The sequence below is a fragment of the Arachis ipaensis genome, chromosome B02 (assembly GCF_000816755.2).
Source record: "Arachis ipaensis cultivar K30076 chromosome B02, Araip1.1, whole genome shotgun sequence".
NCBI classification, from domain to species: Eukaryota; Viridiplantae; Streptophyta; class Magnoliopsida; order Fabales; family Fabaceae; genus Arachis; species Arachis ipaensis.
In genome coordinates this window covers 5,658,527-5,673,271 of record NC_029786.2, presented here as the reverse complement: position 1 = coordinate 5,673,271, position 14,745 = coordinate 5,658,527, and the positions used below count along the sequence as shown (strand labels likewise).

At 36.7% G+C, this 14,745-nt stretch overlaps 5 protein-coding genes across 20 annotated transcripts in view; 4 read left to right on the top strand and 1 right to left on the bottom strand.

The window, feature by feature from the left end:
• Positions 1–12,846, top strand: part of LOC107624089 — a 22,697-nt gene extending 9,851 nt beyond the window's left edge. Inside the window, exon 6 of the mRNA XM_021115260.1 lies at positions 12,634–12,846. The gene's annotated coding sequence lies outside the window, so the exon portion shown is untranslated. The remainder of the gene's footprint in view (positions 1–12,633) is intronic.
• LOC107624145 overlaps positions 1–12,846 on the top strand; it is a 20,823-nt gene extending 7,977 nt beyond the window's left edge. Inside the window, exon 3 of the mRNA XM_021115267.1 lies at positions 12,703–12,846. The gene's annotated coding sequence lies outside the window, so the exon portion shown is untranslated. The remainder of the gene's footprint in view (positions 1–12,702) is intronic.
• The window catches only part of LOC107624121 (CBL-interacting serine/threonine-protein kinase 9), a 19,512-nt gene continuing 4,800 nt past the window's right edge, over positions 34–14,745 (bottom strand). For 2 of the 8 annotated variants that reach the window (XM_016326587.2, XM_021115266.1), the window contains exons 14-15: positions 386–456; positions 35–119 (exon numbers count right to left, since the gene is read on the bottom strand). In XM_016326587.2, the coding sequence (XP_016182073.1) occupies positions 394–456 (63 nt within the window). In that variant the 3' untranslated portion in view covers positions 35–119; positions 386–393. Of the gene's footprint in view, positions 120–385; positions 457–4,920; positions 5,151–5,227; positions 5,421–5,474; positions 5,536–8,368; positions 8,444–8,720; positions 8,778–14,745 lie in introns of those variants that run through there. The other 6 variants (XM_021115265.1, XM_016326593.2, XM_021115264.1 and 3 more) reach the window with 6 other exon arrangements.
• Positions 1,261–4,724, top strand: LOC107624164 (rhophilin-2). Of its 6 annotated transcripts, XM_021115270.1 has the most exons (4): positions 1,261–3,258; positions 3,355–3,540; positions 3,588–3,622; positions 4,545–4,724. In XM_021115270.1, exons 1-3 carry the CDS (start codon positions 2,863–2,865, stop codon positions 3,591–3,593), a joined length of 588 nt encoding a protein of 195 aa, XP_020970929.1. In that variant the 5' UTR covers positions 1,261–2,862; the 3' UTR covers positions 3,594–3,622; positions 4,545–4,724. The 6 variants fall into 6 exon arrangements, with proteins under 6 accessions (XP_020970929.1, XP_016182126.1, XP_020970930.1 ...); XM_016326640.2 differs by lacking the exon at positions 4,545–4,724 and having other exon boundaries at positions 1,365–2,134; positions 2,277–3,258; positions 3,355–3,970; XM_021115271.1 differs by lacking the exon at positions 4,545–4,724 and having other exon boundaries at positions 1,365–2,134; positions 2,277–3,258; positions 3,334–3,970.
• LOC107624082 lies at positions 9,123–12,840 on the top strand. 4 transcript variants are annotated; one of them, XM_021115259.1, is made up of 4 exons: positions 9,123–11,074; positions 11,160–12,263; positions 12,360–12,372; positions 12,417–12,471. In XM_021115259.1, coding segments are annotated over exons 1-4 (1,836 nt in total). In that variant the 5' UTR covers positions 9,123–10,357; the 3' UTR covers positions 12,419–12,471. The 4 variants fall into 4 exon arrangements, with proteins under 4 accessions (XP_020970918.1, XP_020970916.1, XP_020970917.1 ...); XM_021115257.1 differs by adding an exon at positions 12,599–12,614 and having other exon boundaries at positions 9,127–11,074; positions 12,360–12,545; XM_021115258.1 differs by lacking the exons at positions 12,360–12,372; positions 12,417–12,471 and adding exons at positions 12,517–12,545; positions 12,599–12,840 and having other exon boundaries at positions 9,820–11,074.

The following is a 14,745-nucleotide window of genomic DNA, read 5'->3' as shown; positions in this document are numbered from 1 at the left end:
CTATATCCAAATTAAGATATGAAGGAACTATATACAAAAGTTTTTTATTCTCAAATTTAACAAGTTACTCTACCTCATTCATAATTCCATAATCCGAGATAATTGCATGTCTACAACACCTGTGCAACACAACACATAATACATCCAATTATTTAATCATCAGAAAGACCAATAAAAAAACACTGAGATAAAGCATACCATAAAATGGTATAAGAAATTCGCCAAAATCTATTTTCTAATTCTATTGTATAAACATGCCTATTATCACTATTCTTTGATACTAGAATGTATCTTAATTTTAGTGAGTTGGCTGGCATCAAATCTATTTAAACTTTTTGTTATTAAAAATAAGATACATATTAGGGCAAAAAAGAACAAGTTGTACCTTTTATTCTACAAATTTTTTTCAGTATGCCAAACTATGTCTCGCAACCCTGAAGAGAAGTCTTTGTAGAACTGCATATAAAATCAGTAATGACCAAGGTTAGCTTCAATAAATAACAACTAGGAGTATATGCATTTGTTTCTAATTTTTAAAAAAGTGATTTTACAATAATTTAGAATGGTCATTTTAGTAAGTATGAGGATGGTTATATTAATTCTTATGTGGATGATTATTTTGATTGGATTGAGTTATATGTAATTAAAATATGTTCCGATGTTCAATTCATTAGGTATGCGAACGATTATTTTTATCCTTAAGTGGATGATTATTTTTATTAGGGGTGAGCGACGCCGGTGGCGGCGTGTGGCAAGTCAAGCAGCAACGGTAAGTAAGATGATTATTGATGACAGTGGAATAGCAGCCCATTGAAAAAAAAAAAGAGTATTTGAGTGAAAATTTTGTTAAATTAGAATTTAGAATTGTTAATTTTTTAGAATAACTAAGTAGATTTTTTTATTTAAATAATTTATGGAGAATTTTTTATTTTTTATATATATTAGGCTAAATTTACCGTCTATTATTCACATTATTTAGATTTTCCATTGTTTTTCTAGCAAAATTCTTACCCTAAATACAATTTATAAGCACGGAATGAATTGTTAATATTTTTCTAACGAAGAAAAATATTTGGTGATATTGCATAGTTGCAGACTTGCAGGTAAACCCATCAAAACGAGTCCAAATTCAATCGTGGCTTGGTTGACTCGAAAAATCAAACTAATTGAACTAAAATATGCATAAATATATAAAAATAGGAATTAATTTTTGTGTTTGGGCCTCCGAGTTTTATTTGTGGTTCCAGTAGATTGGATTTTTTGTTGAACAAGAATTCTTCAATCCAAGGTGTGTCTTTAGGCCCGTTTTAGTAAAAACAGAAATAATGTTTTATTGGATATATTAATAGGTTAAACAGGAATGGGGGGTACGGAAGTTACAAATCCAATTCCGATTTTCATCAATTTACTCATTCCTTATCCTACCCTAGTTCGCCGTCGCCATGAGCAACGGTAATCAGAGGTTGTTGAACCCGAACCCGAATCCAGAAAGGGTGCATAAAATCCCAGTGAAGAAGACTGATTCGGTGGAGCGACAAGATACTCGGAGAGCGATGCACAGAAAGTTGAAAACGTTCTCGAAACCCTAAACAAATGCCGCAAGGACATAGTGGAGCGATTTGGGGACCTCTCATGTCCCATCCAAGGTGACTGCCTCGTTCACTACTTCAAATGTCTTTGCATGGTTGACCCACTCTTCACGGCTGTCTCCTCCGACGCCGACGACGGCTCCGTCCCGATCACCTTTTTTTGGTACGACGCCTTCCACCCTGAGCATGAGGATGGGGTCTCCTCGCAGCGCAACAGCATCCAATTGGAGAAGGCTGCTGTTCTCTTTAACCTTGGCGCCGTATGTAGCCAGATTGGGGCCTCTTGCGACCGCAACACCGCCCTTCCGTCACCTTGCAATGGACGCCTTCAATGCTGCCGCCAAATTCTTCTTCAAACTCTGGAAGGTTTTTGCCAAGGGCGTCTCCCCACCCTCGACTTGACTATCGTCTTCGCCGAGACTCTGCACTGCCTCTTCTCCGCTCAGGTTTCCGAGCTCCAATTACAGCAACAACTCCACGACAACAACGACGCCGCCACCAGTCCCGCTCTCCAACAACATCGGATTGCCGTTTCGTTTAAATCGGTCAGTCTTCACTCTTGATTGATTTTACATTTATTTTTTCATTTTGGATTTTTAATATGATGATGATGATGATAACGATGAATTGACGATAATGATGATGATGATATAGAGAATTATCAGAGAGCATATGATCTGATCGCAGGTGATTCGTCTGCAACCGAGTATGTCCACTCATTTGACCTACCTGGGTAGCACATCTTCATCAGATGATGAAATACTTTCAGGTGGAGGCTCGTCAGAGGCGATCCTCCATCCTACCCAAATCCCAGCTACCTAAAACATTGGTCCAATCCTGTCCTCTTGATCTTGATGCAGAATTAGTTAGAGAGATTTGGAAGCTTTCGCGCAAGTCTATACCGAAGCAACAACGAATCTCATACCTTGACCTCCTCCTCTCTGAGTACAGCTCCTTCAAGATTATGGATGGTGGAAAGCTGGTGGCTAATCTATGGGACATGCCTCCTCCTTATCCAACAAATTTGGGAATCATCTCTTCTTCAGCTTTGAATGTTATGCTTCCGATCCCTTTGAAGAAGAGTGAGCCCTTGGACCTCTCTGAGTCCCTTCGCAGTTATGTTGCCCTTAAATACACTGAGAGCAAGGCAAAAAGAGAAAGAGTAGAAGGCCTTTTCAAAATGGTAGACAAATTGCACAGTGAAATGTAGCGTGATGACCTCTCTCCACTGGTTTGCCGTGACCGCCTCATCCACTATTTCAAATGCCTTTGCATGATTGAGCCTTTGTTCCCCATGCCTACCTCGCCCAATACACCTACCTTTGTTTGGTACGATGCATTCAACCCACAACAAAAGTCTTCTCAGCACAACATCCATTTGGAGAAGGCCTCTGTTCTCTTCAACCTGGGAGCCCTCTCCAACCAAATTTCTCTCTCCTGCGATCTCAGCACTGTCCAAGGCTATCGCGTTGCCATGGATGCCTTATATGATGCTTCATATTGGTTCTCCATACTGTGGAAGCTTGAGGCTCCGATGGCATCTGGCACCAATGACTTGTCAGCAAACTCTGCCCAAATTCTGCGCGAGATAATAGCGTCTCAGATTGTCGAGTTGACATGGAATTGTCCTCGTTCCCATTCTGATGGGTCATCATTAGCTGGATATCTTGTATGTATATCATCTAGCTTTTCAGTTGATTTTTTCTTAGTGCAATTCATTGATGTCAATCTTGATTTGTTAAAGTGCTTGATTGGAATGATGTAGGTTACTCTGCATTGCCGAAAAGCTTATGATCTGTCGACATTGGGGCCTTTAGCTGAGAATCTTGTTCAATCCTCGATACCTCAATTTCTTGAGTCGAAGATGAAAACCTGCCATGTTCAAACTGATCCTAGTGATGTCACTCAACAATTTCTTTCAAGGTATTGTGAGGCTCAATCCCTGCTTCAAGAGGGATGTCAAACACCATGCTTGGACCTTTTCTTCGAGACTGTCATGATTAAGGATGAAAATGTTGTGATCAACCTTAGAGGCAGTATCGGTCGCATTGGAGGAAATGAGCTCCCAGGTGACCATAGTAACATGACCACAGACTGAAACTAGACAAACTTTAGGAATTAGCATTGGAGGAGATGCATTGGAGGAGATGAGCACAGTAACATGACCATAGACAGAAACTTGACAAAAAGAAACTAAAGTTGATCACAAAATTTTCATCCTTAATCATGACGGCCTTGGAAGGTCCAAGCATCGTGTTTGACGCCCCTCGAGGCAAGACTTTACTAGTGTCAACAGTTCTACGAAGGGAAAACTAGAGGAAGCAATCTTTTGTTGGCTTTTCATTAAAATAGTTATTAACTACAATATTTTCTTCTTTTTACCCTTCTTATTATTCATTATTTGCAACTCTATATAAAAATTCAGTGTCTTATTTATAATTCTAATTTGGTAGATCTCTTTTTGTCCTAAATGGTTAATTATCAAATTTAGTCCCCATTTTTTTAAATAAATAAAAGACCCCTTAGATGATGTGTTGTCTTTTTTTTTGTTGCGTTGTCTTTCGTGTGAATAAATATTGACAAAATTAAGTATTTACTTTAAATACAATTTTTAAGCACAGAATAAATCGTTAATATTTTCCTAAAAAAAATATTTGGTGAAAATGCATAGTTGCAGGTAGAGCCTTCAAAACGAGTCTAAACTCAATGGTTGGCTTGGTTTACTCAATGGTTGGCTTGGTTTACTCGAAAAAACAAACGAATTGAACTAAAATATAATTATCTAATCTATAATACTATTTTTCTAACAGTAGATTTTCATGTTAGTGGATTTTAGCATGTCAAGCTCCTCAAATTGGGTGTCACTGTACATGACATGCGTATTCATATAGTATCATCGTGCTGCCTACAATACGGTCTCTTCCAATGATATTATGCTAATAAATATCATTGGAGGTAGTAACGTTGGCATTGGAGGAGACGAGCTTGTTGGAGACCACCACAGTATCACGGGAGTGGATCCTCTCCAGTGAATAAAAAACTGGATGGTGTGCAGTGTTTAATCTAACCATTCACTACATTCTCTCTCTTATTTATTTCTGATCCCACTATTAAAATCAAAGGTGAGAGATTGCACTGTATTTTGTCAAGTGTTGAAAAAATTGGAGAGGATTCATTTCCCAGTATCACTACCATGGAGGAAAACATTAGTATAATGCTACAACTAGCACGTTATTTTATGATCAAGATTAAATAACTATGCTGAAAAAAATAGAATTTACAATGAAACTGTTGTTCCAAAATGGAATCCAAAGAATTGTCACACACATAGTAGTTCATAGAATACTTATGTTTAATTGTGTTACATGTTCAGAATCTGGAGTCTTTTATTACTAGTTTTCTCTGTGGGAAGAGTGAATTATATCAAAATTAAGATATGAAGGAACTATATACAAAAGTTTAATTTATTCTCAAATTTAATTTCAAAACTCTCCAAATTTAACAAATTACTCTACCTCATTCATAATTTCATGAACCGGGATAGTTGCATGTCTGGGGCACCTGTGCAACACAACACATAATACATCCAATTAAAAGACCAATAAAAAAACTCAGAGATAAAGCATACCATAAAATGGTATAACAAATTCGCCAAAATCTATTTCCTAATTCTATTGTATAAACATGCATATTATCACTATTCTTTGATACTAGAATGTATCTTAATTTTAGTGAGTTGGCTGGCATCAAATCTATTTGAACTTTTTGTTATTAAAAATAAGATACATATTAGGGCAAAAAAGAACAGGCTGTACCTTTTATTCCGCAAATTTTTTCTCCGCAAATTTTTTCTTCAGTATGCTATTCCGCAAATTTTTTCTCCGCAAATTTTTTCTTCAGTATGCTAAAGTATGTCTTGCAACCCTGAAGAGAAGCTTTCGTAGAACTGCATATAAAATCAGTAATGAGCAAGGTTAGCTTTAATAAATAACAACTAGGAGTATATGCATTTGTTTCTAATTTTCAAAAAAGTGATTTTACAACAATTTATTATTATTATTATCATTATTATTATTATTATTATTATTATTATTATTATTATTATTATTATTAAACCAATTGAAATTTAATTTTAATCATAAGCCATTATAATAATGAAAAAAAAAAAGAAAACGCAAAAGTACCAACATTTTTAGTATAAAAAAATCCAAAATTGGGTAGTATTAATTTAAATGTAAGAAAAAAAACAAAGCAAATGAGACATAAACTACAAAAAACAATGGTTAATTATTAGGTGATTAATATTTTGTTATTAACTGAGCTAAGAAACATGGAGTTAAGTCTCAAAGTGATCCCTTAAGTTACACTCGAGACTCTTAGTAGTCCTTGAAGTTAATAATTACCCATATTCGTCCCTCAAGTTGCACTCCGGGACTCAAATTCGTCCTTCCGGCACATTCTGTCCATTTGGCGCCACTGGAAAGCGGATCGCTGGTCAGGTAACAGCTAGCTGACATAGATTAGTAAACTTTTATGGTGTAATTTGGTTTCTAAATTAAAGTTGAAAATCCTAATCCCCAAATTTGATTATCATTCTCTGTAGTACCCCCTCTCTTCTCTTCTCTTTTCCATCTTCAAATTAGACAAAATGAGATATATAAAAGACTATTCAAGAACAGATACTATAAATAATAAAACATACAGCATTTGAAAGGCAAAAGCTCTTCAAGAGGGAAAAATCAAATATAGATCAGTTGAAAAGTTCTAAAGCTTACCTTTTCTTGTAATTGTATAACTTCATCACCAATTATAGAGTGCTCTGCTCACAAAAGTAATCAAAATATTTACACAGCCAAATCAGAAAATAATAGCATAACTTGATTTTGTGAAGCTACAGCTTGATGAAGATTGCTCGTGTTCCTTTTGAGCTCTACAAAAGTTTAAAGGATCATAATTTTGACCATCTCATTTCAACATAATTTTGACTAAGCTAGGAGCATAACTAATTGGAGTGCAACCATGTGTGAAAATTTTAATCTTTTACTGACCATGCCTTGCAAATAGAAATCCAGTATGAATACATATTCTACATCAACCATACTCCTAGTCCTAGGCAAGGTTAAAGAACAATCTACTTGAAGACATGAAGGGCCTGTATCGTATAGTAGCCTAGCATAACTTTGCTTCACACCTAAATGAAGTCCTTTGATTGCATACTAACCACCTATTCTGTCCAAAGCATTTAATACTTTTGAATCATGAATATTCACCAGTCTCTTGATAACAGAATATGCCCAAAGTAATATGTATATGAATAAGCTTGAAATTAACCTTATAGGCCTAAATTAATCTTTTGCAAACCTTACTAAAAATTCTTATAATCTTTAAGATTTTAATACATGTTCAAAGCAGGGTACAAAACGTTGGTAGTCAACAAGTCCAGTGAAAAACATTAGTATATGTTGTAAGGAAATAATGTATCACATAATGAGTTGATGAATTTGCAAAGGGGCAGTATCTTCATGAATAGACTCTTATAAATGCAATTTGCTGTCTTAGTTCAGCCACTTGTTTATCCTGGTCCAAAACGTTTAGTAGTTAATACCCATTCAGCATTGTTGCCCAGTGATAAGAATCACTCTGGGATAAAAATCATATATGAATTCAAGCAAAGCACACTATTTAGTTGATTAAATTCCAATACAACATTCTGATTCTAATTCTAAAATCAGTTACACTTGCAGCCACATCATCTTCAGAAATTGGACTAATCAACTTCATTTAGTTTTATATTTTCAGTCCAACTACTTGGAAAATTTTCTAAACCCTGTAAGAGGGTATAAGATCCTACGATATTTGGCTCTTATCAGCTTTCATACACAATATTAGTACTGAAATCAAAATATTAGTACTCAAATAAAAATCCTTGTGATAATTAGCAGCAGCCAGCAGATCTGATTTTAATGCACAAATTTACACATTTTATCAATACTAGCTACAAAACTTATAATTCTGCTGATAATATTTGGTGGTGGAAAGTGATATAAATTTAAACACACCTCTACTTCAAGGTTCCACTGCACTGCTGCAAGAGATTTCGCAAGATCAGCATTAGCAGTCTGCAACAATGCAACCAGTCCAAACTTCATCAACAATAAGCTTATGTAGATATCTGTGGAGCTTAAACATCATTATAAATTATTTACCAAAGGTGTAGCTAGTTATACATCATATGAACATTACCATTTCCAATTGATATGAATAAAATGGCTTAATCCTTAAACTAATTAAATTAACATGCCTCCAGTGTAGTTAATCGTGCAAGAACTTCCATTCTGGTATTATTATATTTCTGCTTTTCTAACTCAGCAGCTTCCATTGTTTCTATCATGCGGCTCTGAAGTTGTGAAGCCTGAATGAAAGGAAAATGAGTTTGAGACAAATAAGCAATACAAATAAAAACACTACCAACAATTGGTCATCTAGTTATCTTTAAATCAAATTTAGGGATTAGGATTTTCAACTTTGATTTAGGGACCAAATTGCACCATAAAAGTTTACTAATCCACGTCAGCTAGCGGTTACCTGGTCAGCGTGTCCGGAGGAGTCCATATCAGCTTTCCAGTTATGCCAGATCGATGGAATGTGCCGGAAGGACGAATCTGAGTCTCGGAGTGCAACTTCAGGGACGAATATAGGTAACTATTAACTTCAGAGACTATTATGAAACTCGAGTGTAATTTCAGGGACCACTTTGAGACTTAACTCAAGAAACATGCCTTGTGAAAATCCAGTGTGTCGCCACCGGTTTTCCGCAGCTCCACCACGTGCAAGGAGGGCGCCACTTCAAAAACCTAAATAAGTAGATTTTCTATTTTAGAAACTAACATAAAATCTAGAGGATTGCTAGGAACCCTCAAAATTTATTGTTTTTTGCCATTAATATTTAAAAATATGGGATAAAATATGTTGTTAGATTACTAGGCTAAAGAAATTGAGTTGATGGCTAAGGATGGCCAAAAACAATAAATTTTGATGATCTCCTAATATTTCTCATCTAGTTTATTGTTTTCACGATTTCCTCTTTCTTATTCAGAAAATTCTTAAATTAGAAAACATTGGAAATTATACCTCGGTTGCTACCGAAAGGTGACCTTTCCTTCCACTCTTATCACCTTGCAGCCTCATCTACAGAATTTAACTAGGTTGGTATTATTGGTGGTTGAACTAGTATCAAGAATGATAATCCCCAAAGTTTGATTATCTTTTTGCTATTGCTGTTGATCCATTTACCTTTAAGTTGTCCCAAATTTGCTAATTACAGCTTGTATTTAATTTGGTGAGTGTAGAGTAATGCATTTGAACACAATTAATCGAAAGCCAATGCCACTCTTAATTAAAAGAAGGGGAATAAGACCTCTGAATTTATTATTATGAGACAATGCAATTTTTCTGCTAAAAAGCATGTTAAATACTAACAAAAATTAATTTAGTGGTGGTTTTATTTATAATGTTAAACCCTCATTCCCCAAAGTTAGATACAACAAAATGTCCAATCACCACCACCGCTAGCAATCTCGCTCTTATCATCATAATTTCTACTTCTATTATTTCCATTATATATTATGGTACCTCATCACCATCACTATGTTCTTTTTAACATCCTTTTTTCTTCTTTCAAGCCTTCTAATGAGAAAGTGTCACTATTCTCTTACCATATTTCTCGTTCGACGCGATTTCTTCCTTTCCAAAGAGTCTCTTTGGCTGCTGCTTCTTGCAACGTTATTTTAGGTAATAATCATTCTCCACCAAATAAAACATTTACATATTACATATAAAACTACAACTAAACTAATTTTTGTGACATTTGATAAACATTTATTGGAAGATAATGTCTCAAGATAATAAAGATTAAGTGATATGTTGTCTTTTTATAATCAAATTGGGTGGGTCTTCACTAATCCGCTTAAACAAGTGTTGGGAGTTAGTCATAAGAATTGTAATGTCTTTCGTGTCGATAAACGTTGACTGAATTGAGTATTTATTCTAAATGCAATCTTTAAGCATGGAATGAATTGTTAAAATTTTTCTAAGAAAAATATTTGGTGAAAATGCATAGTTGCAGAAAGAGCCTTCAAAACGAATCCAAACTCAATAGTTGGCTTGGTTGACTCGAAAAATCAAGCGAATTGAACTAAAATATGTATAAATACATAAAAGTAGGAATAAAATTTTGTGTTTGCTCCAAGATTTCTTAATAGTTCTAGTGGATTCAATTTTTGTTGAAGAAGGATTCTCCAATCCAAGGTGTGTCTTTTGGCCCGTTTTACTAAAAACAGAAAGAATGTTTTATTGGATAATTTAATAAGTTAAAGAGGAATGAGAGGGAAGGTTACGGCGGTATAAGGGAGCTGGTGGCGGTGGTCTGGCGATGATGGTGACACCGGTGTTGGATGACGCAGATGTTCGGCGAATAGGGAGATCAGAGATTCCTTTTCAGACCTTCAATGGCATCTCAGGCATGAATGGTGGCTACCATGGAGTAGAAACTAGAAACCATCATTGAAGACCACGGAGGAGCGCACAGCAGCTGGAGAAGGAGGAGTGAATTCCTCACCAATGTTTGGGCTGGGTTATCTGGCCCAGACAATGACAAAAAAAAGGAACGAGGGGGTGCGGAATAACAACTAGGCAGTTTCAAAATCAGTAATGAGCAAGGTTAGCCATCGATTTCCTGATTCCTAATCCAATCCTGGTTCGCCGTCGCCATGAGCAACGATAATCAGAGGTTGTTGAACCCGAACCCGAATCCAGAAAGGCTTCTGGCAATCCCAGTGAAGAAGAGTGATCCGGTGGAGCTGTACAGGCCGTTACGCAATTTGGTAGCGAGAAAATACTCAGAGAGCGATGCGCAGAAAGTTGAAAGCGTTCTGGAAACCCTCAACAAATGCCGCAGCGACATGGTGGAGCGAGGGGGCCTCTCCCTTCCCATGCAACGTGACTGCCTCATTCACTACTTCAAATGTCTTTGCATGGTTGACCCACTCTTCACCGCTATCTCTTCCGACTCCGATTCCGACCCCATCGTCTTTGTCTGGTACGACGCCTTCAACTCTGAGCATGAGAATGGGGTCTCCTCGCAGCGCAACAGCATCCAATTGGAGAAGGCTTCTGTTCTCTTCAACCTTGGCGCCGTATGCAGCCAGATTGGGGCCTCTTGCGACCTCACCACCCCTCTTGGCCGTCACCTTGCAATCGACGCCTTCAATGCCGCCGCCATCTTCTTCTACAAACTCTGGAAGGTTTTTGCCAAGGACGTCTCCGCCACCCTCGACTTGACTCTCCTCTTCGCCGAGACTCTGTACCGCCTCTCCGGCGCTCAGGCTTTGGAGATCAGATTACAGCAACAACTCGATCACAACAACAACGACACCGCCGCCAGTTCCGCTCTCCAACAACATCGAATTGCCGTTACGTTTAGATTGGTCAGTCTTGACTCTTGATTGATTTTACATTTTTTTTTTTCATTTTAGATTTTCGATGACGATGACGATGATGATGATGATGTAGGTTTCCGAGAATTATCAGATAGCATATGATCTGATACTACATGATTCGGCTGCAACCGAACATGTCTTCTCATTTGACCGAACATGGATGACTCATCTTCATCAGAAAGTGAAATTCTTTAAGGTGGAGGCTCATCGGAGGCGATCATCCATCCTACCCAAATCCCAGCTACCTAAAACAATCTCATTGTTCCGTTCCTGTCCTCTTGATCATGATGCGGTATCTGTCACTGAAAAATTAGTTAGAGGGATTTGTTGCTGGATGTCATTGGTCCGATCCTGTCCTCTTGATCTTGATGCAGAATTAGTTAAAAAGATTTGGAAGCTTAAACACAAGTCTATACCGAAGCAAGAACGAATCCCATACCTTGACCTCCTCCTCTCTGAGTACAGCTCTTTCAAGATTATCGATGATGGAAAGCTTGTGGCCAACCCTTGGGACATGCCTCCTCCTTATCCAACAAATTTGGAAATCCTCTCTTCTTCGTCTTTGTCAATTATGCTTCCGATCCCTTTGAAGAAGAGTGAGCCCTTGGACCTCTATGAGTCCCTTCGCAGTTATGTTGCCCTTAAATACTCCGAGAGCGAGGCAGAGAGAGTAGAAGGCCTTTTCAAAATGGTAGACAAATTGCGCAGTGAAATGCAGCGTGATGACCTCTCTCTACCCGTTCGCCGTGACTGCCTCATCCACTATTTGAAATGCGTTTGCATGATTGAGCCTTTGTTCCCCATGACTACCTCACCCAATCCACCTATCTTTGTTTGGTACAATGCATTCAACCCACAACAGGACTCTTCTCAGCACAACATCCATTTCGAGAAGGCCTCTGTTCTCTTCAACCTGGGAGCCCTCTCCACCCACATTACTCTCTCCTGCGATCTCAGCACCGTCCAAGGCTATCGCCTTGCCATGGATGCATTATATGACGCTTCATATTGGTTCTTCATACTGTGGAAGCGTGTGGCTGAGAAGGCATCTGCCACCATTGACTTGTCAGTAAACTGTGTCCAGATGCTGCGCGAGATGATAGCTGCTCAGATTGCCGACTTGACATGGAATTGTCCTCATTCCCATTCTGATGGATCATCATTAGCTGGATATCTTGTATGTATATCATCCAGCTTTTCAGTTGATTTTTTCTAAGTGCAATTGATTGATGTCAATCTTGATTTGTTAAAGTGTTTGATTGGGATGATGTAGGTTACTCTGCGTTGTCGGAAAGCTTATGATCTGTCGACATTGGGGCCTTTAGCTGAGAATTTTGTTCAATCCTCGATACCTCAATTTCTTGAGTCAAAGATGAAAACCCGCCATGTTCAAACTGATCCTAGTGATGTCACTGAACAATTTCTTTCTGGGTATTGTGAGGCTCAATCCCTGCTTCAAGAGGCATGTCAAACACCATCCTTGGACCTTCTCTCCGAGGTTGGCCCTGTCATGATTAAGGATGGAAATCTTGTGATCAACCTTAGAGGCATTGGAGGAGATGAGCTCCCAGAGACCACAGTAACATGACCATAGACAAAAACTAGACAAACTTTAGGAATTAACTTTTTAGTTTCTTTTTTAAATTGGATGTCGGAATTTTGTTTGTTGATGCTAGAAGCCTATAACTATTTTTGTGAATATATTATCTTTGCAATTTTGTTTGTTGATGTGTGAATATATTCTTTCTTATTCCTCACTAGTTCGTAGTGATCCGTAAGCCTCTGATTCCATAGCCTTTGTTAGTTATTGTTGCATATTGGTAGATAGAAGGTATCAAATTATTGCTTCTGTTGTCATTCAATTCCATCAAAATTTATTGTTTGTATCTACACAATTTTCCTGATGTGCTGCTAGATCCATTGATGAGTTCTGCTTCTGCATCGTCTGTTTTTCTTACTTAAACCAGGTTGAACGTTCACTAGTCATTTTGTATTGTTCGTAAACTAGTCATGATTAAATTAGTTTGATGTCATCTGGTAGAGTAATTTTTTTCTGATGATATTTGTTTGTATAAGAACCTGGATAATCCCAAATTCAAAATAAAAAGACAAAAAAAAAAAGAAATTTCTTCTCTGGTATTGAATAATTTCTCTGACAGTTTTTTTACAAAATGTCAAAATCTATTCTTACTGTTTGTGGATGCACATAATTCCTTCTATTTTTTTGGTTCTCCACTTAGTCTGAATGATGATGAGATTAACAATTAGGGCTAGGGGTATATATGGCCTGACCCGGTCCGGATCCGAACATTTTAAGGACTAATTTAGTGTGATTTTATCAGATTTAGAGTCGAGTAAGAGTCTAAAAAATAGACTCGGTCATTATTTAGGGCCTGGTCTGGGTCAAGGCGAACCCGGCTTCACCCGATTCCATATACACCTTATATTATATTAATTATAAGCTTATTGTTTTATTTTTAATCACACTTAGTTGAATTAGAAAATAGATTAAAGAAGTACGAAATTAGAATTTATGGACAAATTCAAGTCCAAATATGGATATCAACTTTTCAGTAATAAATATGTTTTCTTCTTTATAAATAAGTGCATAATAATTTTTTGCATAAAGTTTATCAAGACTCGAACTTCACCGATTTAGACCCGGTTTTAGTGTGATCCGAAAGTAGTATGATTTTACCGGGTTTAAGAACGAATAAAAGTCTCGAAAATAGACTCGGTCATTATTTAAGGTCGAATTCGGATTAAAACGAACTCGACTTCACCCGGTCATGTAGACCCCTATTAACAATAATATTGATGCTATGTTGTGCCAAATCAAGATTAGTCATCCTACTTTGTTCAAACTTTTTTTGGCTTTAGTTCGCTTAAGTAAATTGTAAGGTTCATGGGGGAGTGGATCCTCTCCAGTGAATAAAAAACTGGATGGTGTGCAGTGTTTAATCTAACCATTCACCACATTCTCTCTCTTATTTATTTCTGGTCCCACTATTAAAATCAAAGGTGAAAGATTGCACTGTATTTTGTCAAGTGTTAAAAAAACTGGAGAGGATCCATTTCCGGGTTCATGGTGTCTTTAAAATTATAAAAGTATAATTGAACTAAGTATCTCTTTTGTTGGCTTCTCATTAGAATAGTTATTAACTACAATATTTTCTTCTTTTTATCCTTCTTATTATTCATCATCTGCAACTATAAAAATTCAATGTCTTTTTTATAATTCTATTTTGTAGATCTCTTTTTTGTCCTAAGTGGTTAATTATCAAATTTAGTGACCATTTTTTTAAGTAAATAAAAGACCCCTTAAGCATGTCTCAAAATAATAAAGATTAGGTGATGTGTTGTCCTTTTTTTTTGTGTGTGTTAAAGATAGTGTTGTCTATTGACAGAATTAAGTATTTACTCTAAATATAATCTTTATGCATGGAATGAATCATTAATATTTCCTAACTATGGGAACAGTAGTATAATGCCACAACCAGCATGTTATTTTATGATTAAGATTAAATAACTATGCTGGAAAAAATAGAATTTACACTGAAACTGTTGTTCCAAAACCGAATCCAAAAAATTGTCACACATATAGTAGTTCATAGAATATTTATGTTCAATTGTATTACATGTTCAGAATCCGGAGTCTC

Coding starts and splice junctions, on each gene's coding strand:
- LOC107624082 (XM_016326532.2), top strand. CDS start 10,358: ATGAGCAACGATAATCAGAGGTTGTTGAACCCGAACCCGAATCCAGAA. Junction 11,075..11,159: donor TTGCCGTTACGTTTAGATTG/GTCAGTCTTGAC, acceptor ATGATGATGTAG/GTTTCCGAGAATTATCAGAT. Junction 12,264..12,359: donor CATCATTAGCTGGATATCTT/GTATGTATATCA, acceptor GGGATGATGTAG/GTTACTCTGCGTTGTCGGAA.
- LOC107624164 (XM_021115269.1), top strand. CDS start 2,863: ATGATTGAGCCTTTGTTCCCCATGCCTACCTCGCCCAATACACCTACC. Junction 3,259..3,354: donor CATCATTAGCTGGATATCTT/GTATGTATATCA, acceptor GGAATGATGTAG/GTTACTCTGCATTGCCGAAA.